A 21,314-nucleotide genomic window follows, 5' to 3' on the forward strand; every position below is an offset into this window, starting at 1 on the left:
TTCTTTACACCTCTTTTCAGTGGGGTAAAGGGGGACTTTTACCTGTTGTGACATACAAGCAGTAGAAACTGGAATCATATGGCCAATTAAGTGCTTAAAGTCTTAAAGGAATTTGGAGGCAGTCAGGAGTTCAGGTTACCTTGAGCATCTCACTTTGATCTAGCGCTGAGGTTAATCGTGCCGACGGGAATACGTTCAGGAGCGTGAGAGTTGAAAGAAGTTGTGTTTCTGCCGACTTACACGTACCTGAAATGAAAAGGGGAGAAATACTGATATCTGCTTAATTCTCTGCTTAAGTCTTGAATGAATTGTGCTACAGTACATGTGAATAAAAAATAATAATAATTGTAAAAAAAAAAAAAGTATAGTCAAATATATATATATATATATATATATATATATATATATATATATATATATATATATATATATATATATATATATATATATATATATATATATATATGATGTTTTTGTGCACTTTATATATATCCTTTGTAATAAAGTGCACAAAAACATCAGAAATGTGCGTTTCATAAGCAAAAATGGTTCATTTTGATTTCACAAATTACTGTACAGGTTGGCAGCTGACTAGGTTTTGGAAAATATCTAATTTCAAGTAGCTATGTTTCACCACGTGTGCCTTTCACGTGTCATGTGTATATAATTTAAAGCATTGGACTAATCTAATGTGCTGCTGCACAGTATCTACATGACACTGAAAGGAAAGCTGCCTTGAATTAATGGGAACGCTTTAAGCGAATCCATCAGCAGGCTAACTCTCAAATATACAGCGAGTTTGTGTGAGCAGATATTAGATGTTATTGCACACTTGAGCAGTGGTTGATGAATGATGAATGTTCGATCTTCACTGCTCACTTGTGTCCTGCATTAATATCACTTACATGCAGGAAGAGCACTTTATGTTTCAAACCCTTCTTTGAGTTTTTCTAGCTAATGTAAACAGAAGTTTTAGGTTTAATCTTTGTATGTTTGAAATAGATTAGAGGAGGTTTGTGCTGGGCAAGAGTAGAAAAATATTCCTCTTTTGGTTTCTAATTTGTTATTCCTCTCCTTTAAATATTGACATGAGTGATTTCATGATATAAATTCTGTTCATGTTTACTGATATCTGTTTTTCTTTCTCTCTTTTTATCAGTTCTTCGAGATGATTTCAGACAGAACCCTGTGGATGTGATGGTGGCGGCAGGCGAGCCAGCGGTCATGGAGTGCCAGCCGCCCCGCGGACACCCAGAACCCACCATCTCCTGGAAAAAAGATGGAGTCAACATAGACGACAGAGATGAGAGGATAACGGTAAGGATATCTGACAGTGTTTCCTGTAACCCTGACTGGTTAGTACTGGTTTGGTGCTCAACTAGCTGGTGCAAGAGCCTTGTTTTACACTGGCTGGTTAAAGTTCGCCCAAAAATGGAAAATGAAAAAGTTTGTTTCTTCATAAATCAAAACAGATATGTAGAAATTAAAAATTATATTTCTTGCTCACCAATGTATCCTCTGTAGTGAATGGGTGCCGTCGGAATGAGAGCCCAAACAGTTGATAAAACCATCACAATAATCCACAAGTAATCCACACCACTCCAGTCCATCAATTAAAGTCTAGTGTAGTGAAAAGCTGTATGTTTGTAAGAAACAAGTCCATCATTAATGCTGTGTTCACGCCACATGCGAATAGAGCGTCTGGCGTGAATGAGTTCAATGTTAAGTCAATGCAACGGCGCGTTTACATTTGCATCTGGAGGTCTCGCGGTGCGAATGAGGCGTTTAGCGTGGTGCGGAAGACGCGATTTCGCCTCACTGGTGCGAATTGAGCGTTTCGCATGATACGCACATTAAGCGCGAATGGTGCTTTTTGTGAATTTAAGGGTTTGACACGAATTCGCGTCTGCCGCCAGAGTTGAAAAATTTGAACTTTCCGTCAATTTGCACTGCGTTAACCAATCAGGAGCCTGCTAGGAGTCACTCATTCAACATGGAGGAACGACTGATGTTGTCAGTGAGCAGTCAACCGGAGCTATATGACAAAAGTTCATATTTCTATAGAGACAGGAATAAAAAGGACCTATATACGTATATATAAAACATATTAATAGATGAATTGAATAAAGGCCAAAGATAAGAAACGTTTCATTTTACCCCAAACAAATTATATTTTATCTTGACCCACTAAATAGACATCAGAGTCAGCGGCAAATGTCAGAAGGTCTAGCTGAGGTGAGGCTGCTCTCGGTGGATCCATGATCATGGAGCTCCCGCTGATCGCATCTGAATTCGCGTCTGTTGTGAAGTTAATTTCAAGTGCGAATGAAGCAAATTATCTCAAAATGTTCAAGCGGCAAACTAGATGCGGTAGACGCAAATTTGACGCTATATTTGCCTTTGGTGTGAATACAGCAATTAAGACATTTAAATTTAACCCTTTGACACATATGATCATACCGGTGTAATCACTATATAACGTGCTCAGCACATAGCATACATCACAACTATTAAGTATTTTCAACCATATAATGTTTTATAGTTACACATAAGTATTAGCAAAATGTTCATTTATAGTTTGTAAAATACATGTCTATCGGGAGGATTAATTTCAATGTTGTTAATCCCACAGCTCTGATTTAGCACGAAATAACATGGCGGCACCCATCACCCATTTTAGATCAACTAGCATGGTCATTCTAAAGGTGTTTAAACCAGCAAACACGTTTACTTACACATATTTGAGAATTGTGTAGGATCAGATATTTCATAATATAATTCATACGTTTGTGAACATTTTGAATATCCCATCACAAAACTGACGATTTAAACAAAATTACTGCTTAACTAAAACTTTATTGGAAGACAGTGTAAGTGCTTTAATAAAATTATGGGCTTCACGTTTCAGCGTTGTGCTTGCAAAATGAAACCACATCCCTTCCTCATTTGCAATTTAGAATTACTAACAAAGACCTTCTGATTGTTAATAAAAAGGGACACAGCAAAAAGAAGTTCCCTTGTTTAATGCATGTGGATAACAACTGCTTCTGCTGCATTTTTCGAGCAAATGAAGGCCGATCAGGGCTTCTGCTGATGAGGGTTTAAACTGCGTCACGTCCTACTCTGTCAGGGAAAATTAATGTAGCCCATTCATCTGATTGGAAGGGCATGTGGGAATGAAAGTTTGCCTTCGCAAGCATTCACGAGCCGAAAACTCGCACTCTGCTGATTTAATGAAGTCTTTAAACCAGGGCCACCAATTAGGTTTTTCTAATTAAATGTGTTTGAAATGAAGTAACGGGATCAATCAGGCCTCTTTTGTCGTTAAAAGCGTGATGTTGATGCGCATGTGCTCGTTTTCCATGTGCCTTATGTGTGTAGAATAAAGCTAAAGGTGGTCTGAGTGGGGTTTGTTATTTTTAATCATAGACAGGGTTTCTGTGAATACAAATTCAGTGCTGAGCATTGGCTTAAAAGGCAATAAAGGAATGTGTTACACATTCCAGTGTTCGGACAACATGTAACTAAGATGTTGGTGGAATGCGATTGTGTTGATTATGATGAAACTGAATCAAGAAAGATGAAGTCTGTTGTTGTTGTTACTGCTGGTGTGTGTGTGTGTGTGTGTGTGTGTGTGTAAGTGTATGGTTTATCTCCAGTCTGCAGTCTACAGTGTTGAAGACAATAAACTGTATGGTCATCACACACAACACAAAACACGCACACTAACAAAACAAAGCACCACAACCACCAACACAACAAAGTATATACTTAAAGTATACTATATATAGTATAAAGTATACTATGAGAAAATTTTATAAACTGATGTTCATTAAAACATTGGCTCAACTACATCTCTGCGTACAGTAATGAGCATCAACATTATTCATTTGGTTTGGGTTCCACTGTTATCTCTAAATCAAAGCACTCCAATTTGACCATTAATTGCTTTTCAGCAGTAATTGCTGCAGTCTGCTCTAAAATTAACCATAGCAGTGCGGCACATTGAAGCTGACGCTCCGTATTGTTTCGCAGCGTTTTGTTCTGAGTGTGTGTGATTATCTGGCCTGCTGAATGACTCCACACTGAGAGCCCTGTTCGGATACTTCTGCTCAAGCAGCGTTGCCAATCCACACAAGACAAAAGACATGAGAATAAAGCAATCTCCCAGAGCTCAGACTGATCGCAGCCGTCCTGCTGTTACCTGAGGACGGAGGGAGTGAAGGAGGCTTCATTGACTCTGGACCGAGAGTGAAACGATCCTGCCCTGATGGAACTCAAAATATGTGTATGTGTGCTTGGGATGTTTGGGTAGTTGGATAAGCTGCCTATCTAGACAACAGTTTTTAGGTTTCATGACTTATACCACATGTATTTTTACCAGATAAAGCACCATACATTTCAACAAGCAGCTCACTATCTTTTGAAATGGAGCTCATGTTTTTTCCTGAGGCACATTCTCATTGTTCCTTTGGTTTCAGCCTCTTGTTTACTGTATTTTCACTGCATTCACACACACACACACACACACACACACTTACTCCTACATCTGACCTGACCTTGCCTGCTCTGTGAGTCTTGTGCCGTTTTAGCTGTTAAGCTCTCGCTCAAACAAACAGTAACATAATGACACTTCAAACCCTCTCCAACACCACGGGGTGGCCTAAAAAAACTCACCCTCCTTTCTTCCCCTCCGACCTCTCCTTTGTTTAAAGACTCTTTTCCACCATTAATATTTAGAATTTGCGACAGGACTGAAGAATGCTTCAGATCGTTCTAGAACCTGTCCGGTTTGGAAGTGTTAAGGGATGTCCCATATGACCTGGTGATCCATCCATCCGTTTCTTATCGTTTCTTGGTTAGTTTCCATCCATCCGTCCATGCATTCATCGTTTCTTATGTAGTTTCTGTTTTTTTTTTCCTTCTTTCCTTACTTGCTTCCTTCCTTCCTTACTTCCATCCATCCATCCATCATTTCTTCTGTAGTTTCTTTGTTAGTTTTCATCCATCCAAACATCCATCCACCCATACATCCACTTATCCCTCCCTCCCTCCATTCATTTATTCGGTAGTTTCTTTGTTAGCTTATACTTCCACCCGATCATCCATCATTTCTTCTGTAGTTTCTTTTTAGTTTCAATCCATCCATCCATCCATCCGTTGTTTCTTATGTAGTTTCTTTGTTAGTTTCCCTCCCTCCCTCCCTCCCTCCATTCATCTATCCATCCATCCGTCCATCCATCATTTCTTATGTAGTTTCTTTGTTTTTTTCCTTCCACTCATACATCTACCCCCCCATCCATCCATCCATCCACCCATACATATACCCTTCCCTCCCTCCATCATTTCTTATGTAGTTTCTTTTTGTTTCAATCCATCCAATTTGTCTATTCAATCTATCTCTTTGTGTTTGTCATCTCTTCTACAGTTTTATCTGTCTGTGCATTCATTTATTTAATGAATTTTGAGCTGTGACATCCCGTTTTAGTGCAGAATTGAAGATTGTTTGTGGCATTTGTGCACATGATCTCATAAGTGCATAATCTGACTCTAATTTGAAAATGATGGGATGTACAGCGAATGACTCTGGTCTTTATCACTGAGACTCTGGTTCCACATTCCTCATGTTAACCACAGTCAGATCCAGCCGCTGGACTCAACACTGACCGCAGTGAATGCTAATCAATGAGACATGACATGATCTGCCATAAAGTGAGCCCAGATGTTGACCTGTGTAAGTGGAGGCAGGTAGGGGGCCGCAGGAGAGCTGCCAAATACTGCTCCCCCTCATTGACTCTCGCCGTGTGGTGTCCTGATGCAGGGGTCAGATTTGGTGTGTGTGTGTGTGTGCGATTTTGATCCACTCGGGTTAATGAGGACCCCCAGCTGCCCTTACAATTGCCTGAGAACAAAAAAGACCTCTTTTGGCATGAAATCAGATGCCTGGGAAAATATAAGCTCAGCTGAATAGCCACTACACTCATTTACACACACATTTTTCATATATATATGTATATAAAGCTTTATGAGTTTGACCTTTGATATTTAAATATTACATATTTTCTTTCCTACAGATACGGGGAGGAAAACTAATGATTACCAACACCAGAAAAACGGATGCAGGGAAGTACGTGTGTGTGGGAACCAACATGATGGGGGAACGGGAGAGCGAGATCGCAGAGTTGACCGTTCTTGGTACGATTTTGATATATTTCTGCTTTAATCTGTGTATTTCAATATATCAGATGTCTGATTCTCAGATACTCCGGCACATGATCTGCCTTCTTTACGATGCACGTGTTTATATAACCAGGTTCCCACACAAACCTCTGGTGCATTCGATTGTGGAAACGCATGCAGATGGATTCACTTAAACACACACACACACGTCGTATGAAGTGTTTGTTTATGGGCAGAGCAGGAGAGAGTCCAGATGTTTAGAGTTTGTGTGCTTAGCTGTAGAAAGACTCCAGCGTGTCATTGACCCTGTTTAGGAGACGTGGACCCTTTATTCTCAGTTTGCCAAGAAACAAATACCAGCTCACACTTCACACATCCCTTCATTCCCACATACACCTAAAAATATAAATTCATCTGTCATCCAACACCTTTTCTTATGAAGTGCAATAAAAGTGCTCAGTGCGTGTTAAAATCAACAAACAAACGTTTCTGTCATGCAGGACCTTCCTCATAAGCTGTTCATAAGTAGCCAATCAAATCAGAGAAGGGAATATATCTAAGGGAAGGCTAGGAAACTTCTTGGATTACATAATAAGTTGTGTGTTTGTTGGCAGAGAGGCCCAGTTTTTTGCGAAAGCCGAGCGGTCAGTCTGTTCTGGTGGACCAGAGTGTGGAGTTCAGATGTGAAGCTCAAGGAGACCCCGTGCCCACCATCCGCTGGAGGAAAGAGGACGGAGATCTTCCCAAGGGAAGGTATGAGTGAGAAAGCGTCTGGTTAGTTTATAATAAGAACAATATAATACGAATGGGAAATGCCCAGAAGGAAATAATGGTTTCTGTTCTTTAGAGTAGGAACCTCTTGCATGTGTATTTGTTTGTGTACCGTCATCTTCTCAGGCATGAGATCTGGGAGGACCACACGCTCAAACTGAAGAGACTGACATCGGGAGACGCCGGCACTTACACCTGTCAGGCGGAGAACATGATGGGGAAGACGGAGGCCAGCGCCACCCTCACCGTCCACGGTAAGAACACGCAAACGTGCTGTCACTCATCTCACGCTGCTTGACAAACTGCTTTGATCCTGCCAGCACTTATCTCTAATTTGAAGTAACGATTGCCCTCAGTGGGCGGGAGATTGTGTGTGTGCTTTGACCTGCTTATTCACAGCTGTTAGCTTTCAGACAAACGTTTTTCTGCTTTGACAGCTTGTCAGGTTGCTTTGTCTGACTGGATGCTGGATCATTCTGAATATTCCTTATAATTTTTTCCTAGCTGTAAAAAAAAAAAAAAAAATATATATATATATATATATATATATAACCTTTTTTTTAAACAGCTAGGAAAACAAATATATTAAAAAAAAATTATATATTTCTGTATCCTGTGATTTGCACGAAATGATTTCTGTACTTTTTTCTGACAGAATAATAATATTAGAAATATTCATAATTTATATTAAATATAGATACAATCGGTCAAATTCTGTTGATTTTTATTTTATTTAATCAGTAATCGCAATTCATATTTTATCTTAAACTTGCTCTTCACATTCGTTTTCTTAGTAATCAATTTTCCCAAAAATCTATTAATTAATTATTATTATTATTATTATTATTATTTTAAATGGAAATTATGTTACAACCTTTGTACATTCACATTTTATTTATTAAGAATAATAATTGTTTGTTTTAATTTGATACTTACAATTATTATAATTTAGTGATTAATTAATTTTGTTTAATAATTAGTTAATAAAAATACCACCAGTCCCTAGTGCATAAAATATTTTTAGTAGTAGAAACAGAACACAGTCATGATGTAGATCCATTCAGCTCAGCTCTTTAGAGAACAAATGTCGACATTGTGTCCTGACACCCCTGAGCAGTTTTCTCCTTCTCTCTCCTTTCCTGCTTCGCTTACAGCTTTTACAGGTTTTACCTCTTCCAGAAATTGCTGAATTATTAGTTTACATGTGTGTTTAGTGAGCCAGCAACATTGAAACCAGACTTATAAAGTCCAGTGAAGGGGCTTGTTACTAAACTTGTCTTTGGCACAGCATTGCTTTTCAGATGCCAAGGAATGAGATTCCTCAACCATTTCAAACGATGACTTCGATTAGAGAATGTATTTTGTCTGGTTGCTATTTTGTGGGAATAGCAGGGCTCTGCTTTAAAACCTAGTGAGCTACATTTTCAGCTAGATGGTGTGTTTGAGCATTATAGGTACATTTGAACAGTCAAATGATTCAACAAATGATTAAATGATTTGTCAATTCAACAAAAGCTGTCTAAGTTGATATGCAGTCAAATGCACACAAGCACACAATCTCTGAGATAAGTCATTTCAAGTAAGAGTCAGTTTGCTGTTAAAAGCCATGGAAAGATAATGCTGGGCACAAACCAGGCCTCTCTCAGCTGGCGATTTAGTCATTAGTAGTGATGTATTTGAGGAAAGTGCTAGAATGCCATGCGAGTCCCAGGAGTAGCTACGCTAATGGGCCATGGAAACCAAATGGAGGCGCAACCACTGCCAAAAGAGCAACCGGCCCGTCCAAGTCATGTACTCTTTACCCAGCTGTTCTCAAATACACCGCTTTCCCTCATTTCTCACCCTTCATTTGTGTCTATCTCATAGGATCGACTCCAAATGGGCCGAGTTATTACATTTCAAGTTAAATTTGACCTATTAACTGAGTTTGCTTAACAAATGTTCTTGGTTTCATTGTGTGATTTCTGTATTCTAACGAAACTTAATAGTCTTTCAACAAAATTGAATTTCCATCCTAATTTATTCCAGCTGAATAGTAGGTTGAATTTGGAAATATGTCACTTTAAAGACATTAAATGCCTTTGTGAATGCCGTTTCATGTTGTTTTCAACTTTTATAAAACTGTGTAGGCTACTGGAGAGTTAAAAGAGAGTTTTGTACTGTGTCTGTATATATGCACACACATACATATATTTAAGATTTTTTTTGTTTATATATACAATATTTATAATGTGTGTGTGTGTGTGTGTGTGTGTGTGTATATATATTTCAAATATATACATGTGTGTTTATATATATATATATGTATGTATATATACACAGTACACACACATATATAAATTATATAAACAAAAAACATTTATTTTGGTTGCGATTAAACACGATTAATCGTTTGATAGCACTAGATGTTATGTAAAAAAATACAAAAATGACACACTGCAGCTTTTAAAGGGCCAGACCCCAGGTAACACTAATAAAACTAATAAAATAATAAAATCTTTGGCCAGACCAGAAGAATAAATCCTCCATTCATCCCTCATGCTCACAACTCAAGACTGATAGAATTGTTCTTTTGTGAGGTTTATGCCATATATTTCAGCCTCATGATACATTTACAGCGTGTGTGTGCTTGCCACACCTTATGTTCTGTGTATGTTTTTGCATTTTATTCTCATAAATACATCGCTGCGCTGATTTTGTTCAGTAAACATATCCTGTCATTTTTGCTTCATGTCGTGTGCGGTTTATTTGCGCATCTATCTCATCTGTGTTTTATCATGCTTCTATTTTTTTGTTCTTTCCTCTTTCAGTTGTGTCTGGTAAGTTGCAAATGTCACCCGTCACCATTTTTGGTGCATTGACAGCAACAGGAAGTTGTCAGAACCACCATCCATCCACCTTCCATCCTCCCACCAATCAGCACGCTTGTCTGGGTTGTCACCGGCAACAGTGACAGCACAGCAGGTCTGGGTAAAACTAATGCTCATTCTGAGCGTGCAAGGTAACGTTAAAATCGCCTCATTTTATTCACACTTAGGTGAAAGTTCTTCCTTTATTCCTCTGGACGCATTACAGCTGAATATGATTTGACAGGTTTAAGATTGCTTTGGTAGTTAAAGGAAACCGTCGTAGGGGGTCATGCTTTGTGTCACATATTATGAACATATTCATCCTTATTACAAGCTGAAATAGCTCCATGCTGTTATGGACACTGAAGATGAGTTTGCATCAGAAATCAGCTCCTCTCCACCCTGAAGTTTGTCATTAAGAGAGATGAAAAACCTGCATCCCACACGATGCAGTGTGTCAGTATGGGACAGATGGGCCAAATTTATCACCCAGCTCCATGTAAATTCTATTGCTTTGTGCCCTTGCCCATGCAAATGAAGCAGACGTGGCAGTCATGCCGTTTTTGCATTGCGCCGACATCTGTTTTTATGTTTCATACCTGCACATCCGTCCATTAAACAGCAGTATGACTTTCTCTTTTATGACCTGCCGTTAATGTGACACTGAAGGGTTGAGCTCTGTCGGTCTCCAGTTAATTTATTGTATTCGCAAGAAATTCAACTGATGTCAAAGACCTCCTGATATCAGAATGAGAGATCTGCTTGTTGAGGTTGAAATGCACTTATAAAATTCACAGGCGTTCTTTTCTAGGACCAAAAATATTAATGACACGTGCTCTCTAGAATGAGAATGTCACAGCTGCGTCTGTGACATAAAATAAAGATTATCGACCCAACTAAAAATATAGTTTTAATAGAAAATATGTCAACACAGGAAAGAAAACTGTGCTGTTCAAGTATTTTCATACCATTGTTTAAAGAAATGTTAAAAAATAAATGTTTAGACAGCCATAAATAGAAAATTTTGATAAAATTGCCGTTATTCACTAACATTGGAAGATTACAAATGTTATGTATGTATGTGTGTGTGTGTGTGTGTGTGTATATACAGTATATAAGCAGTACGATTGTTTTCAACATTAATAATAATTAAAAAAGTTTTTTTGCAAATAATCATTTACAAACAATGATTTCTGAACGATCATGTGACTGAAGACTGAAGGAATGATGCTGAAAATTCAGCTTTGCCATTGCAGAAATAAACTAATATAGATATTACACAAGAAAATAGTTATTTTAAATGGATATATTTGCAAGAAAATGATTTTATAAATTACAGTTAAATACTTTATAAAGTAAAAGCTGCACATCTGTTTTACACTGTCTTACCATCACGCTCCATAGACTTCCATTGTAAGTGCATTAATGTGAATGGGTTTTTGTTTGTTTTTACATGCAAGGGTCAAAATCTTTGGTAATTGATTTATTTAACTCTTATTCTTGCAGTTCCTCCCGTGTTTGTGGTGCGACCCAGGAATCAAGTGGTCGGTATGGGTCGCACCGTGACCTTTCAATGCGAAGCCACAGGAAGTCCTCAGCCTGCCATATTTTGGCAGAAAGAAGGCAGTCAGGTGAGAATGTTAGTGTTTTCTTGCAGTACAATGATGCTTCTCCTGAGCACACTTTTACAGTAACGTATAAAATGCTTGGCACTCTTCCCCATTAAAGTCAGTCAGATTTACGAGGCCATCTGCACATTTACACACATCTACACACTCCGCACCTCTAACACACCTCCACTCATCTTGCTTTGATCAATATCTGTCATCACACACTCGGGAATTCAGGCACACCGTGCCAATAGTAAGTGTAAGCGTGCAAGTCCTGACAAGGTGTTTATTTCTCACTCACTGAATATTCTTGGAGTAATTAGTGTTTATGTTTTATATATTTCTATTAATAAAATTCTACCTCTATTCATATATCTTTTTCCTCTGTCCCCTCTCTAGAACCTTCTGTTCTCCTCTCAGCCTCCTCCTCCTTCCAGTCGCTTCTCTGTCTCTCAGACGGGTGATCTGACCATCACAGCGGTGGAGCGTTCGGATGGAGGATACTACAGCTGTCAGGCTCTGAACATCGCTGGCAGTGTGATCACCAAAGCCCTGCTGGAGGTTACAGACGGTGAGATGCACGCACTCAGCACAGATCAGCTCTTAGTCAATGCAAAAGTGCTTATGTGCATGTGCTTTTGCAACTCCGTTTAGGGGAAGAGTTGTCATTTTTATTTATTTATATGTTTTTTAATGAAATATTTTGCACTGATTGCAATACACTGTATTAATAGTTTAATTTTTTTCACATTAAATGCCTTAGGCATCACATTATTTATGGACTTGTTTGTAAAACCCAAATCAACCGTTCCCAGATGGGTATTGTAAAGATAAACGGTGAATTTTATGCTGTTACTCATAGATTTCTGGCTAATAGTTACATGTAGCTATGTCAAATGTTTTGAAATGACAGCACAATGCAGTTCAGAGGTTTTTTTGCCAGGATGCAACTAATTTTACTTTATTATATTTTAATATATATATATATATATATATATATATATATATATATATATATATATATATATATATATATATATATATATATATATATATATATATATATATATTTTATATATATATATATATATTTTATATATATATATATATATATATATTTTTATATATATATATATATTTATATATATATATATATATATATATATATATATATATATATATATATATATATATATTTTTTTTTTTTTTTTGTAAATATAACAAGTGATAAAGTAAGTACTGAACTCAGTAACTCCTCTGAATGATTCTCTGAGCGAAAACTTCTGAGTCTGCAGTGAGTTTTTAGACTGTTTCATTAATCTTTTAGATTGAACGGAAATTTTTTGGGTAAATAGACATCACAGCTCACGCTGTTCATACTTGCATGCAGGAAAATGTTGACATGCATTGTATAAAGGCAAAAAGCTGTTAAATATCAATGGCTGGACTTAAAATTTTGGTTTAAACTTAACCATAGTTTCCATATTCAATGCAAATAACACTATTTTATAAGAAATTCAAACATTACTCCAATACTGATTACTCCATATGTTCAAATAGTCAATATGACACTTGAACAGAATAGTGACGGTTAGGCAATTCATTCTCATCCAACATAATCTCCTATAAGTGCCATTAAAAAAAAAAAAAAAAAACACCAAAGCAAGACAAAGAGAATGAGAGTGAGGTAAAAAAAAAAAAAAAAGATTATTAAGTTGTTTTAGCGCCAATCTGCTCTATGGCCTCACTCTTACAGCGAGCACGGAGCATAATTCCAGGTCTCCGCCGAGATGATCCAGTAATTACAACAACAGTGATGCGAACATGTCATGTGATACATAATCCATCCCTTTGATGGCCTTGCAAAAGTGTTGTAGGGCTTTGAAAACGCGCTGTAGTGGCGGTTATGCAAATTTCAGCCATATAATGCTTCTAGCGTTGTCGAACACAATAAGCTTCGCTGCGTTTATTATAATTAGACGGCCCAGGTCTGCTGTTAGAGAGAAGAGGACACGGCCCGGGGAAATTGTAATAGATGTGGGGCATTTCGGTGTGTTTTAGTGTGGTGTTGATGGCCAGTGTGTGTGTGTGTGTGTGTGTGTAAAGGAGGTTTAGTGCTTTTAAAATGCCGCCGGTATTAATTGCTGGTCTCACTCTGCTACTTCTGTTGACTGATTAGAAAATTGCTTCCAGTTGAAAAAATTGGATTCCATCTCTATTTCTCTCTCTTTGGTTCTTAAAACATGTACTCAGCTCGTTTGTTGCCAGACATTCCACTCTCACTTGCACTTTTTCCTTGGTTACATTTATTTTTATTTGCATTCTTCACTCTCTTTACCTCTGACCATACACGCACTCGCTTCTTATAAAATGTGGAAGGATTTATTTTGGATTTTGGTTTGGAGTCCAGTTGTGTTTCATTATAGTTATTATAATGATATTAGTAGGTCTGGGACAGCTTTAAGACTCTGTGTCTCCTTCTCATTCTGTCTTTCGGTCTCTCAGCTTTAGTTTAATGTAGTTTGGTGCCATTATAGAGCATTTACATTCAGTGTTCCTGTGGCTCAGTGGTAGAGCATTGTGTTAGCAGTGTGAAAGGTTGTGGGTTTGATTCCCAGGGAACACTTTAGGTAATAGATGTTAGCCTGACTGCACTGTAAGTCGCTTTGGATAAAAGCATCTGCTCAATGCATAAAAGAGTTTATATCGTGAAACATTTTGCAGCAAACATTAAGCTGCATGCATAGAATATTTTATTTTATTTTATTTTATTTTGCAAACGCTTTTATTGCTTTTATCTTTATAATTGTATTTGATCTTATTATGTTTTAAAAACAAACAACGGGAAAATAACTATTTATTTATTTATTTATTTATTATGAGGAATACAACAAAGTGATTAATCTTAAAGCGGTTCCGTTTCATTTTATTATTTCATTTTAAAAAAATAAGGCAAAGAAAAAACAACAAGAATAACAAAAATAATGTTAATAATTTGTCATTATTATGAGGAATACAAGAAATTGATTCATCTTAAAGTGATTATTCTATTTTATTTTAGAAATAAAGGCAAGGGAAAAAGGATGAAAAAAAAAAAAAAAAATATATATATATATATATATATATATATATATATATATATATATTAATAATTTGTTATTAATAGTTAATGATTTATTTATTTAGAAATAAAGGGAATGAAAAGAAAGTAACAAGGTCTAGATATTGATAATATAAGTAACAGTGGCATTATAAAATGTAATAAAATATAAACCAAATACAAATAAATAAATATTTGACATTTATAGGAATAAAATGATTTTGTTATTGTTATTATACTTTCATACTCTTAAACAAGGAAGTGACTGGTCTCTCTCCGTCTGTCTCTGTCACAGTGATCTCAGACAGACCTCCACCCATCGTCCGCCAGGGTCCCAGCAACCAGACCGTGGCTGTGGATGGGACGGTGGTCCTGGGATGCCAAGCCACCGGCACGCCGACTCCCACCATCCTGTGGAGGAAAGACGGCGTCCTGGTGTCCACCCACGACTCTCGCCTCAAACAGCTGGACACGGGAGCCCTGCAGATCCGTTACGCAAAGGTACGCTGGCTCTGAGAGCTCAGAACCACATCAAATCTGACATGTTTATCGTGCAGATAGATGTACAGTAACAGGGGACATGACTCCAGTTCATGGGAACCTTTTCTTTTTGTGGATTTATAACTGCTCTCTGACCCTCATGATGCAAACGCTCCCGTGGAGGTATGAGCATGTGATCGTTTGCTCCACCAAACCAACTTGTTTTCCTTAGTAACAGATTTGTGTGGAAGTTTCCATTGCAAACACACCACACAGAACAACTGTTTACAGGGAATCTTGAGCAGTTTTGTGCTGTGCCGCTCGTCTCAGACCCAGCACCTCGCTTTCATTTTTATGAATATTTTATTCATGGAGGTTTCTGAATGCGGCAGGGTGCTTTAATGGATGCGGTTAGCTGCTGTTTCTTTGGCAGATTGTTTTTTTAGGCGTTAGCTGTTTTATTCCTGGATATCTGAGGCAGCACTGCAGGATCCACTGACAGATTCAAAAATCTCAGCTCCCTTTATAAAAAAAATATTTAGATACGTTTGGGTAACATTTCGACAGATTTACCACATACTAGTTTGCAAGAGCATAAATTCCCACAAAATGATTACCATGATAAAATGTGACTTTTTATTAACATTTGTGTTGATTATTTTATTAACCTTGTTAGCTTTATTTAAGTTCATTAATGAGACTCATTAATGAGTACTGAAAATGATTTTCATTTATTATTTTAATTGTTGTAATTAAATTTGATTTAAAACATCATTAAAAAGAAAAAGAAACCTAATTTAAAGGGGCTTTCCCCTTTCTTTAAGCATAAAACTCAATAATTTTGTCAGATTTATGTGAAAAAGAGACTTAACATCTCATTAATGTTTAATATAATATAATATCTCATCTGGCAGTTTGCTTCTCAAGGGAATTGATTGTTTTTTGTTTTTTAATAATTAATCTTTTCTTTTCTTTCCAAGTTTGAACTAGATTTCGAATCCCATATTTACAGTGTGGTTAAATTCTTTGGGGCCTAACAATAAATTCATGAAAAATACAAGTCTAAAGTATTAATGCAGTATAGTCATACTGGGAAATATATTATTATCAATATGATTATTATTATAGAAAACAAATTTAAAGGGGAAACTCTTTTTTTTACTAATTAGGCCAGATTTCTTCAAAAACCAATCTTAATATATCATTTATATTCCATACAATATCGTATTTCATCTGGAAGTGAAACTAAGTAGTTTTAAGGATGTTTAGATGTTTTTATTGGGAAATCAAGTAAAGAAAATATATTATTAGAATATATATTATAAGATTTTTTTTTTTTTTTGAATAAATGCAGTTATTTTTAACCTTTTATTCATCAAATATATTAGACAGCAGAACTGTTTCCAACACTCATAATAAATCAGAATATTAGAATGATTTCTAAATGATCATCTGATAGACTGAATGTTACATGTGACACTGAAGGCTGGAGTAATGATGCTGAAAATTCAGCTTTGCATCACAGGAATAAATAATATTTTTAACCTGTTAAATGTCACCCCGTCCCGTATACGGGACACCTACATTGACTATACTATATTACAATCAAATCTAATCTAATCTTGACAAACTATATATCATTGGAAAGGTCTAAGACTCCCAAATATATATTTTACCAATATTTTTTGTTAAAAATTATGTAGGAAAAGTAATAGATGAATTTATGACAAGAGTGCACCCTCAGAAATCTACATTACAAAAGGAGCTTTGACCTTTGTTTAAAAAAAAAGACTTCCTCGTTGCCTTTTTCTCTATCACATTTTAGAAATCATCAGAAGTTATATATCACTTGAAAACATAAAATCTCAAAATTCATCCTTTAAAACCCATTTTAAAATCAGACATTGCATTACCATGTAAATGGTACATCAAAATCATGTTACAAAATGTTTTCAGTCATGAATTATAAAAATTTAGGTTTGTATCATACACATTCAAGTCTATCTTCAAAAACGTGAGTGACAGTTAACATGTTAAAGTATATTCAAATAGAAAACTATTATTTTAAGTTGTAATAATATATCACAATATTACTGTTTTTTTCTGTATTTTTTTATCAAATAAATGCAGGCTTGATGAGCAGAAGAAACTTCTTTCAAAAACATTAAAATAGTAATGTTTCCAAACTTTTGGTCTGTACTGTATATTTATATAAGAAATGAAAAATGTATATTTAAAAATAATTATATTAATTTCCAGGTTTAAACTAAAAAATTAGAGTCCTGTATTTTCAGTGTGGTCTAATTCTTTGCAGTATAGCTGTGCTGATATAGGATCATGCATCCTTAATTAATCATTGAAATCTGCTAATGATTGCAAAGCATGAATAATATAAGGTTTGTGTGTGTGAGTGAACACAGACATATGTGTGTGTAGTACACCATCAGACAGGCTTTCCTTTCATCCCTCACTAGAACAAACCTCATCGTCTCACACACAGACGGCCAATGTTCAGAGAGCTGTCGCTCAGCAGGTTTTGATGTGTGAAACACACACTCCTGCTGTCACCCCCTTCAGCTGCGAGGGGGAGGGGAGCGTTTCCTGTCCTCGCACACACACACACACTGCACGGGGGTCAAAGGTCCCCGCAGTGTGGGCTGTCAGAATATGACTTTAATTAACATAGATCTCTTACTTGATGATGTCTCGCTTCTTTTAAATAACAGAGGAGAGATAAAGCGAAATGAGGAGATGCATCTTTATCTGTTGTGCTTCGGGCGCTCCGCAGTAATGAACATGTCATTAAGTGAACACACACACACACACACACACCAGTAGCTCCAGATAGACTGTCTATTTCTGGTGCCTGTGTAAATTGACTAACAGATCAGCTGGTGTGTAATGTAAATGTTCTTATATGTATATTATTGTCTCTTACCAAGTTATTTATTCATTCATTCATTTAAATAATAATTTTTTATCACCAAGTAAGTCCTAAAATGATACATTTAATTAATTTTATTATTAATTTTTTTGCTATTTTCTTTGCAAATGCTAGTGGTGCAAAATTCCACATGCAACCTTTACATATTATATATTTATACATCTGATTATTATTAAAAAAAAAAGATTTTCATATATTCTCAATAGTAAACATTGCAAAAATATCTGCTCAACAATTTTAACAACAGTATTACATACAAACAGACAAAAAATGCATCTTCAGCATGAAAGCAATACTCTGAAGAGACATCTTGACAATGTACTCTGTGTATTTGGGTGTGAAATGATACTATAGTGTCAACCTAGGAGTTATTTTGGAGCTGAATGTAGAAAACGTTGTTATTAACGTATATGCATATGTATGTATTTGCATTAATAGAGGAATTTTTTCCTCATTTCAGCTGGGAGACACTGGCATGTACACCTGCACCGCGTCCACCCCCAGCGGAGAGGCGTCGTGGAAAGCTTACCTGGAGGTGCAAGGTACGACAGAGAGACCGAGCACAAGATAACACACGGTAGAGAAACAGATGACAGGAAATTACGTTTAAAATTGAGTTTGAAATTAAACCTTCATCTGGCTGTAGTTGGCTTTTATTAAGTCTTGATTCAAATTGGAGCCACTGCAACAAATAATTTTGTTTCTCAGTATTGTTGTCTTGTTTTATATAAATAACTGAAGGTCCTTAAGGCCAAATACATATATGCTAACATGGTGAGAAAAATAAATGTAATTCAAATGGACAAATAGGCTTAGCATAAAACTTGCAGAATTGTTTAATAAAAAAAAAATTTAAAAAAAAGACTTAATACCTGTGTAATATTTCATAGAATGTTTCATATTGCATATGCTCCTTTGCTTCCCAAGTAAATTGTAGATATTTTTAATTCATTTTAAGGTTATTTAAACTACACAAAAATACTTTCTTTTTGTTCATCAGTTTCTGGTGTGTTTATGGTTTCAGAGTTTGGTGTTCCGGTTCAGCCGGGCCGACCCACAGATCCCAACCTCATCCCCAGCGCCCCCTTCAAACCAGAGGTCACGGATGTCAGCCGCACCTCTATGTCTCTGTCCTGGAAGCCCAACCTGAACGCTGGAGCCACGCCCACCTCCTACGTCATAGAAGCCTTCAGGTGACATCATCAGTTTTGAGCATACTTATCTATCATTGGTCGGTTTGGTGGAACGAGCGTGTTTTACAAACATTTGTAAATAGTGTTAATAGGGAAATGGGGGTTCTGTAAATACCCAGTCCATTTACTGTGGCGTGTCATAAATAATCATACCCATCTCCTTGCTTTCCTGAAAGCCCTGAGTTTGGCGGTAACCTTATTGTTTGGGATAATGTTCGTAGTTGCAATATTTCGCTATAAAGCTTGGGCCACAGGGTAAACTGAAGTTTGATTTGTGTGGTGCGGACGGCAGCCATGCGACGGGGAGCAGCTGGCAGACGCTCGCGGATCACGTGAAGACGGAGAGCTTCGTCCTAAAGGGTCTAAAGCCCAGCGCCATCTATCTGTTCCTGGTGAGAGCGGCTAATGCATACGGCCTGAGTGACCCGAGCCCCATCACCGACGCGGTCAAAACACAAGGTCAGTTCACCTTTTGACCTTAAATACTTAGTTTAAAAAATGACACCTGTAAGTATTCTGAAATGTATCACTCGTTTGTGTATTACTTTGGGCTAGTGGTATTCATATGTGCTTGTGCTCCTTATTTTGTGCTTATGTGAGTAGACGTCCCACCAACCAGTCAGGGAGTGGACCACGGGCAGATCCAGAGGGAGCTGGGAGATGTTGTCATTCACCTCCACAATCCCACGATTCTCTCCTCATCATCTGTCAGAGTACAGTGGACTGTGAGTGCTGCCACATCTTCTTTTAAAGGGACAGTTCACTCAAAAATGAACCTTCTGTTTAAAGTTTAGTCACAGCTTGGCATCTTATTCAAATGATCCCACTGGGAAAATGCAGTTTTAATCAGTGCTTTATCTTGTTTTTCAGTGAAATACTGTATCTAAAGATCCTAAAAGTAAGATATATATTTTATTGAAAATCACAATTTTGTAAGATAATTATTTATTTAAAGGTAATATTTATTCAGTTAAGTATATAACTCAATGGCACATTGCTCTTTATAGTGTTTTAAGCATAAATGGAAATTTTTTCCCCATTTGATGTTGGCACTGAACAAATGCATTTAGTGTTAATTAAACAGTATCCTCTAAACATATGAAGTCGAGGTTAATTCTGTACAGATTTTCACCCCACAAACAGAAATATTCCCAGTATGTTACCTTTTAAAATTTTGGGTCGTTTGCACTTTATACCTATTTAATCGGAAGCAGCTGAAACGACTGCTTTTATTGGGGCAGATCAAGAACTGATTAAAATCTTTACAAGCGTGTACAGTTCTCCTCCCTCCACGGCCACATGGACTGATCCCAGCGCTGAACGCCTCCAATATTAAAATCACTTCACAACAGAAGCTCAAATCTGAATCTTCAATGTTGAGTTTGCATATTAAACCTAGGATTAGTATGTAAATGCATAAATCCACAAAAAAAGGTTTTCTTCCAAAATCTTAGAAATATCAAAATAAAAAAATTAAAATATTTAGGTAAAAACATCAATGCCTGGGATTATAGTTATATGTTTTGTGAACTATGTTAGTATGAAAGATATAATAATGAAGTATAGTTTGGCTGACTAATAACAAGTATAGTAAAACTCACTGTCTTTAAAGCTTCCTGGACAATGCTAAAAAAACGTCTAAGTGTCTAAGTGTTTTTGTGCTTCGGGTTTGCCTGGTTCTTCCTCTAGGTCGAGCAGCAGTCTCAGTACATTCAGGGCTATAAGGTGATGTACCGGCCGTCTCCAGAGGGCGCTCAGCAGCGGGTGGAATGGGCCATGTTTGAGGTTCGAACCCTGGGGGAGAACAGCGCAGTCGTCACCCAGCTCAAGAAGGGCATGACCTATGAGTTCAAAGTCCGACCTTTCTTCAACGAGTTCCAAGGCACAGACAGCGACATCAAAGTGGGCAAGACCCTGGAGGAAGGTGAGGAGTGAGCTTTAAAGCTTAATGTCCCACGATTCCTTTCTCATTCACTTCACAAGAGTCACAATACAAAGTGATATGACGAGAACAGTTGATGCCTTGCATGTCTGAATATCTGGGTTTCAGACATGGTGTTATATATGTATATGTATATATATATATGTGTGTGTGTGTGTGTGTGTGTGTGTGTGTGTGTGTATACGGAAAGTAAAAAAGAATAATCACAGTCCCGGATAAGCAGTGAAAAATGGATGGTTGGATTG

General features: G+C 36.9%; 1 protein-coding gene across 1 annotated transcript in view; it reads left to right on the top strand.

Moving 5' to 3' along the window:
* LOC113080606 (roundabout homolog 1-like) overlaps positions 1-21,314 on the top strand; it is a 202,810-nt gene that overhangs the window by 156,993 nt on the left and 24,503 nt on the right. The window contains exons 4-16 of the mRNA XM_026252764.1: positions 1,160-1,317; positions 6,075-6,195; positions 6,795-6,933; positions 7,078-7,205; positions 9,762-9,770; positions 11,307-11,431; positions 11,810-11,981; positions 14,806-15,011; positions 18,395-18,476; positions 18,959-19,127; positions 19,420-19,586; positions 19,731-19,852; positions 20,817-21,051. Coding sequence (XP_026108549.1) covers positions 1,160-1,317; positions 6,075-6,195; positions 6,795-6,933; positions 7,078-7,205; positions 9,762-9,770; positions 11,307-11,431; positions 11,810-11,981; positions 14,806-15,011; positions 18,395-18,476; positions 18,959-19,127; positions 19,420-19,586; positions 19,731-19,852; positions 20,817-21,051 — 1,833 coding nt within the window. The remainder of the gene's footprint in view (positions 1-1,159; positions 1,318-6,074; positions 6,196-6,794; positions 6,934-7,077; positions 7,206-9,761; positions 9,771-11,306; positions 11,432-11,809; positions 11,982-14,805; positions 15,012-18,394; positions 18,477-18,958; positions 19,128-19,419; positions 19,587-19,730; positions 19,853-20,816; positions 21,052-21,314) is intronic.

Source organism: Carassius auratus, unplaced genomic scaffold (assembly GCF_003368295.1).
Source record: "Carassius auratus strain Wakin unplaced genomic scaffold, ASM336829v1 scaf_tig00031797, whole genome shotgun sequence".
NCBI lineage: Eukaryota > Metazoa > Chordata > Actinopteri > Cypriniformes > Cyprinidae > Carassius > Carassius auratus.